This window comes from Manis pentadactyla, unplaced genomic scaffold, assembly GCF_030020395.1.
Source record: "Manis pentadactyla isolate mManPen7 unplaced genomic scaffold, mManPen7.hap1 scaffold_755, whole genome shotgun sequence".
Lineage (NCBI taxonomy): Eukaryota > Metazoa > Chordata > Mammalia > Pholidota > Manidae > Manis > Manis pentadactyla.
The window spans coordinates 15,479-22,916 of NW_026645146.1; the positions used below are offsets into that span (position 1 = coordinate 15,479).

The window sequence follows — 7,438 nt, forward strand, 5'->3', positions numbered from 1 at the left end:
AATGCGACCTTCAGGGTCCCGGCGTGCTCTGTCCCCAAGACAGATCTGAGGGGACATTCTCCCAGAACAACCTGGGGCCCTCCATTTATTCAGCCAGCCGCGCCTCCGATCCCTCGGGCAGCGTGACAAAGCCGCGCTTTCCCTCCCCATTACATTGCTCCTAGTCAGGGTGTTGAAGGCTTAATTCTCCAGAAGAGTCCGGAAGGGCACAGCGTTTCCATACTTACAGAGGGGCCCAGGTTTCAGGGTCTGGGAAATCCTTCCCTGAACACGGAGCAGAAGACATCCCAAGGGAAGCACGGGCTTGCCGTGACGCGAGCTTTCGCACCCACCTTGCCCAATTCAGCTGTCTACAGCCGGGCAAAGGATGGACTGCAGGGTAAGCAGAGGGAAGGTCGTTTCTAGAGCCTGGCAGGCCACGGGAGGCTAGCACGGCGGGATATGCTCTGCACTGAAAACATACACACCAGGCAGTGAGAAACCAGTGCTTCTGAGTGCCCCGTGTGTCCCACACAGCAAAGCGACACTAACTGTAAGCCCCACTCCAGCCACTTGAGCGTCATCCTAGTGCCTCAGCTCACGCCCTTCGGCTGTAAGGAGCTGCAGGACACGCTGCTCAGGAGCCAGAGCAGGAAGCGCATCTGGGCTCAGAGGCCTGGAGCCGCAGCTCCTTGGGCAGAGTGGCTGAGGGGTCAGCTTCTGAAGGAGATTCAGCCACAACCCCGAGCCTCTGAGGCTCATCCACCAGCCAAGCGGGGAGGCTGAGGCAGAGAGGCAGCATGGCTTCTGGCCGCCAGGGCACAGAGCGGCCAGAATTGCCAGTGAGATGTACGAACTCAGGTGGGACGAGCTATGCGGACACCGGCGCTTTCTAGCTCATCACGTTCCTGTCCCCAGTAACGTCGCAAGCCACAAAACCGTGCACAGAGTGTACTGTTTAACTTCCCCCTGCTCCCCTGGCGTCCTGATTAAGGCCCCTACAAGAGACCAGTCCTTTGCTCCTAGGAATCTGTCCACCCACAGAATGACGGGAAGCGTTAACACTCATGTACTTGGACATAAACCCCAGACTTTAACTAGACTGCTGCTTTTTCAACTGTACATTAATGTGCTGTGGTGAAGGCAAGTAAAATCAAATATGAGGCTTTCACACTAACTGTTGTGCTTATTCAACTTTATTGTACTTAAAAATCTGAGAATTTTAAAACATATTATCCATACAAACACCTGAGGCTTGTTCAACTGGGCACAGCATCTTCATACAGTTTGAAAAAAAGACCAAGTTTAAATTAGAATTTTGTCTTCTAACACAAAAAGAATAACATCACAAGAACACTTTAAATAATTGCATTCATGTATAAAGTATATTTGGTTTTCTAGAAAAAGAAAATATACATTCTTGCCCCTGGTGTATGTTTTGTTGGCATTTACAACAAATGGCTAATATTTTTAGCACAGATTTTCGTAGCTTATAAACATTACAGCATAGTTACACAAAGTAATAATAATAAACATATAGCACCTTTTCCCCTTTAAAGTTCTAAAACTTTAAAGTTTCTTTTTGAAAATAAAGCCTAAAGTGATGTTAGAATTAATACATCTTCAAAATGTATCAGAATAAATGGCTCAGAATGAAGCATATTAAGTAGAAACATTGCATAGGACAGAGAACTTCCCTGTATGGAAACCAATCTATGGATTGTTTCTTATCCCCTGAAGACTAAGCTGAGAGGAACTAATGATAGCAAATGGTGCACCTATTTTTTACAGAATAAAAACATCTACCTATATAAATAATCATTATCTCTGTAGCAGTGCAAAGTAAAATATTAAACTCAAAAAGACAGATTTACTTGCTTGTATACCTACAGGTATAGAATAATATATAATTATGGTAAAGCATCCATATGAGGAATAAACACAGACAATAAAATATTTATCTTTTTAAAATTTGGGCTTAGGTCTCTTCATATAGAGATGTCACAACTGAATGTCTGGTTAAATGTCTAATCTAAAGTTTTCAGATACAGGTATTTCACTGAAAAAAATTTAATCAGACTCCAAACCATACTTGTAGTATAATATCTCCTGCATAAAACAACCATTCTATCCTATAATTGTTCAAGGTTCATCAAAAACTAAGAACACTTTATGAAAATTAGTAAGCTTGTTTTTCTTTAAATATGAACAAATACAACATACAGAAAAATAATAACAAAAGGAAAATAATTTATATGCCTATTCCCTTTGTGGAAACTGGTAAAACACAAAGAGAGCATTGCTGTAAGAGACAGAAAATATTTGAGAAAGAGATGCTACAGCTGTATCTTTAAATTCTCTTCTAAAGAAAACTTATCCTGAATTTCATTTGAGAAGTTGTCAGTCCCTGATACTCTCCCCTTTGTGATTTAGCTGTTTTTTTTCTACATATAAATATTAACCAAAATCAAAGGTGTTTCTGTTTCCAGCACAAAGTACTCTTGAAAACTGTATAATAAAACAATAGAATGTAATATAATAAAAAGACATAAAGAACTGCCAATTTGGATATGCTATTACTAACATGTTAAATGGTTTCTAAAGTAGCCTGGACTGTGATGTAGTTCTGCAGTTCTGGGTGTAATATATTTTTAGAGGAACTGTCTGCGAAAAAACTAAGAGAATTAAGATACTTAAAGTTATCAGGACAACTAAGAATTATGTCCAATCTAAGGTTATACGTTTTTTTTCAATTTTATTTTCCTTCTTTAAGTTTCTCAATGTAGTAACATATCTTTAATGTTGGCCCAAGCTTCAGCCCCATATACTTCATCATGACCTCACTTTTGAGTAGTAGCAGAGCCTGCCCATCAATTTCCTACAGAGAGAAAGAAATGATAATTAATAATGCTTTCATATTTTGTCAAGTTATTTATATGTAAGAACATGTAAAATAGCTGTACATTCCTGATATATATACTCTGAAAATACACTTATGTCCTGAAAACTAACTGATACAGTGAAGCATCATTTGTAATTTCTAAATTCACTTTAAATTTTACTAAAAGGAAATTAAACCCAGTAGCTTAAGCATCAAGCTATCTAATTTTAAATACTGCGTGTTAGATAAAGTACTATATACAACTAGAACAAAGAGTGGAAAACTATAAATTGAAAAAAATGAACTTCAGACAGTCATTAATGTTCTTAGCTAGGCTGGGAATATGAGTGCATCAGCATCAATGCAAACTGTAAATGTGCTATACATATATACAGTGTTGTCTATGTTGAGAGCTAATCAGCCAGCTGAAGCTAATTAGATGCCAGAAGTAATTACTGATTTTCTTACATTACAGAAAAAGATACATCAGATTTTTGCCATCAATTTGTTAGAAATGACTAAAAACATATTACTTAATAGACACAAGGAATCCTCCTAAAATTTATTTCCTTAATTAACCAACTTACATTGTGGAAGCATATTATTTGGTATTCATGAGTTCCTATTTAAAATAAAGCTGTACTTAACTTACATAGTTGCTGGACTCATCGGGTGTCATTAACAAGGAGGACACCCTGTCACAGCTTGCGGTCACCCCCCTCCCACTCACATCCTGTGGCCCAGCAGGGAGCAGGTGGGAAGGAGGATCCTTGTAGCTGCTGTTACAAGGAGAAGACACCCGAGAGTGGCTATGCCGAATCACCTTCTCTTGAGAACTTGAAGGCTTACAGGATTTTAGGTATGCAGGCAGGCACCCGCTTAAAGCACAGATCCAGCCTCCACCATTTAAGGATCTAGCCCTGGGAAAAGCAACGTTTCTCACAAATGGAAAAATCAGGTGGTAGGGCTCCCCCACCATCCACACTAATGAGCACCCAACTGAAGGGCCTGTGCACAGGTCATTCAAAGACATTACAGCAGGAAAACCAGATCAAAAGATGCACTGGTCCCTCCAACATTACATGTTCCCTGAAGCTGTCAGCGAGGAGGCCTGATATCTGAGGATCTTTTTGTTTCAGGAACAGGATCACTTCTTCCACGGACCAAGATTCAGGGTCATCAGATAAGCTTCGTTGTAGCATATCCGAGCCAGCGCTAACTGGTGCACCTGTAGCTTCAAAGGGGGGGGAAAGGAAGACAAATCAAACCTGACCTGATCATTATCCTGAAAGAAGAGATGTTAGGTAGGGAGCAATGGTCTCTTTCCTGAACCTTCAGGACCAGGAGTCCGTGTGAACCCAGTGGAAGCCTAGGTGAGGACAGCCTGAGGACGGCTACCCAAGAGCATCCCCTCTGACCTTCTGCAAACAACAAGACCAGCTTCAGAAGGTACCTCACAGCTTCAAAGATCATAAAACCGACTGAGCAGTCCGGGGCCTCTTGGCACACAGGCAAATCCAGCAAAAGACCTGATCCGTGGGCGAAATTGGGCTAATCTAAGCTAACCTACTACTCACTACTTATTTCAATGAATTTCTCTCAATCTCTCTCCTCTGCTTGGTCCAGATTATGGTTTTTACTAGCAAAATAGAATGGAACTCCCCAAAATGTAGTTTTACAACTGCTTACATTTATTCACTTCAATCAATGAATTTCAAAAATCCCATTATCTTTGAGAACCAAATTAGTTTTTTTACTGGATCACTCCCAGGTATTTAACATGGATTATTTCTTGCCCCACTTTATGTTTTGAATTCCTGTCTCTTAAGGCTTAAGTGCTTTTCTGAAGTTTGAAGAAAACAAGGTTATTGTGCTTAGCTATCTTAGAAGTAACTTTAATATTACATTGATGACCTCTTTCAAGGGGAACTGCAGTGCAACAGATACCTTGGTTGAAGGTTGTCTGATACAGAAATGGCTGAGACAGGAGACAACCCAAGTGCTCAGACCTCACAAAGTGTTAGGTGTGCCGTTCGAGGTGTGCTGAAACTGCTTTGTGTCTAAACAGGTATCCATTACTCCACCGCAGCACTTGACCCTCTACAGTTAGCGCGGGATAACCAAAGAGAGTTTTGCAGTTCACTAGGAAGATCTGTTTCTCTAGCCAGGGACTGTCGGCACAAACTTGATCTTTGTTACGTGTGAGCTGGCCAGAGGTGTACTTTTTCTTTTGTATCTCTGGCCATTTCAGGAGCATTTTGAGTATTTACCGAGGGACGGGCAAAGAAAAACAGAAGATTAAAAAACTCACAGTGGGGTCACTATGAGTATTAGTGGAGAAGAGGCATGTCAGGTGATTAGCACAGTGCCTGGCATGTAATACACACTCAGTGAATGTTAGTTATCACTATGAGTATCCCCCAAACCAGCCCTCAAAATAGAAAACAAACAGCTTCCACGAGCTTATATCAAGAATCTTGAGAACTACAGGTTAAGCAGTGCTACATGTCACGGGTAACATCTCATCCTCCCCGAAGGTGGGTGGGATGCCAAAATATGACGCATGTGGTTTGAGGTTCGTATCCTTTAAAGTTTGGTCAGTCATCATCTCAGGGTTCTGTGCCACACGGGGCTCACCTTGGGCCGGCTGGGCTGCAGACACCGCTGTGGGAGAGTCGGCAGATGGGGAGAGACTATTGGTGCTGTGGGCCCCATGGCCGGGAGAGCAGGGCCCGGAGCAGGTGCCCTCTGGTGTATCATCCGGGCATAGACACGAATGATAGGAATCAGCGGTAATGTCGGAGGGAGCGGGGCTGCTCTGGTTTGAACGCAGCAGCCACTTCCGCTCCCACTCCACTTCCTCCTGCTCCTCCTGTGTGTCTTTAAGCTCCAGGTGGATCACCCCTAGATCCTGCTCACAGAACCCACTGGAGCGGAAATATGTTCCCACAATGCTGCTAATGAAATCATTTTCCTGCCTTCTTACTGGCAAAACGTGGCAACAACTTTGAGGGTAAGAATCTCCATTGTTAGATTCCCTTCTCTTCAGTTTCATCTTTTTGGAAAGCGGGCCATTAGAACATGTGTATGCATCTTGAGGTGACTTCTGAAATGACACAAAGCCAGCATAAAAAACCAACTGTGAATGAGTAGAAAAGGAAATAACATAAATAGTAAACGTATTATAACTTATTTTCCATGAAGCATTGCTTTATATTATGAAAGACTGATACTCTATTTTGATTAGTTTTATCCCTCCTCAATGTGATCTTTTAAGATCCTTTTCTATAGTAAGTTTACAAACAAAGAAATACCCATTGCCATACATTTCTCAAACCTAAACTTTAGCATTTTTCCAACATAGGATTAGTTTCCCATTTGCTGCTACAGCAAGTGATGCTCGGCCCTTATTAGTTCTCTCGCTTCTGATTGGCATCTTTACAAACCAGAGGCTTATCATAGTTGTGAAAATATTTTTATAACACGTGATTTAGCCAAATTGATGTCACAGAACGGTCGATTTTTGAAATCTTTTCGTGAATAACATCAAACTTCTGATCCAGGTTTTGAATGGCATCATAGATGGCCTAGTATAATACAAGCTACTGGTAGGTCCTCTTCCAAAAGAAAAGGAACATTTAAGAAAATAACAACAAGCCAAATTTTGACTGCTAGAAACAAAGAAAGCTCTCAAGCCATCGGTTTCCTACTTGATGCCCAGTTGTGGGTGACACACAGCCCAGCGGACGGAGATAAGCCCACTGCCTACTCAGTTGCTCCACATCCCACGGGCATTTTAAGAAGCGTTATTATTGGAAAGTAGTCATGCCCCAGTTCCTGTGAGCCACCACATTTATGAGGAAGTCATTTCACACCAAGGAAGGTGCATCTTAGGAAAGAAAATTTCAAATCTGCCAAAAGGCCAGAGAGGCTCTTTGCACATAAGGACGGTAGGAGCTAACAGGCAGTGAGCGGACCACTCTGCAAAGAATGGGGGGCCAAATATAAGAGATGTGACTCCTGGCCTCAAAGGGTTTTAAGATGATACACTCAACAGTGAGCCTTACAAAACTTGTGAGTACACATGGACTATATGCCAACCAGCTATGGGACTGCCCAAACCTGACAGTTCTTGAAATACACAGAGATCTCACTGCAGCAAAAAGATACACTTAAATAAGAGGTCAGGACCATTTCCTCATTGCTTCATTCATTCACTCAAATAAACATTTACGGAAGGCCTATCACCCTCCAGGACTACTCTGCTAGGTGCTGGGAACGCAGACATAAAGAACAAAAACAAAAACAACCAACCGGCTCCTGCCCGAAGGAACTCTCTTCTTTTTAGCTGGAGAGGCAGTGTCAGTAGAGACAGTGATTAGCAGCCTGGAGCTGTGGTTCTCAAGTGTGCTCCATGGACCAGAGTGTCAACATCACCTACTAACTTGTTGGAAATGCAAACTCTTCCACCAGACCTACTGAATAGGGAGCCCCGAGAGGGGACAGCAATCTGTGGTCTCACAAGCCCTCCAGGTCATTCTGATGCACGCGCAGGTGTGAGGCCCACTGGCCTAGAAC

General features: G+C 42.3%; 1 protein-coding gene across 1 annotated transcript; it reads right to left on the bottom strand.

The window, feature by feature from the left end:
- Positions 1 to 1,165: 1,165 nt before the first annotated feature.
- LOC130682493 (sex comb on midleg-like protein 1) lies at positions 1,166 to 6,447 on the bottom strand (the record flags this gene model as incomplete). Its single annotated transcript, XM_057496839.1, has 4 exons — positions 1,166 to 2,857; positions 3,943 to 4,094; positions 5,498 to 5,771; positions 6,346 to 6,447. Coding segments are annotated over 4 exons (651 nt in total), but the record flags the coding sequence as incomplete, so codon positions are not given.
- Positions 6,448 to 7,438: the final 991 nt, after the last annotated feature.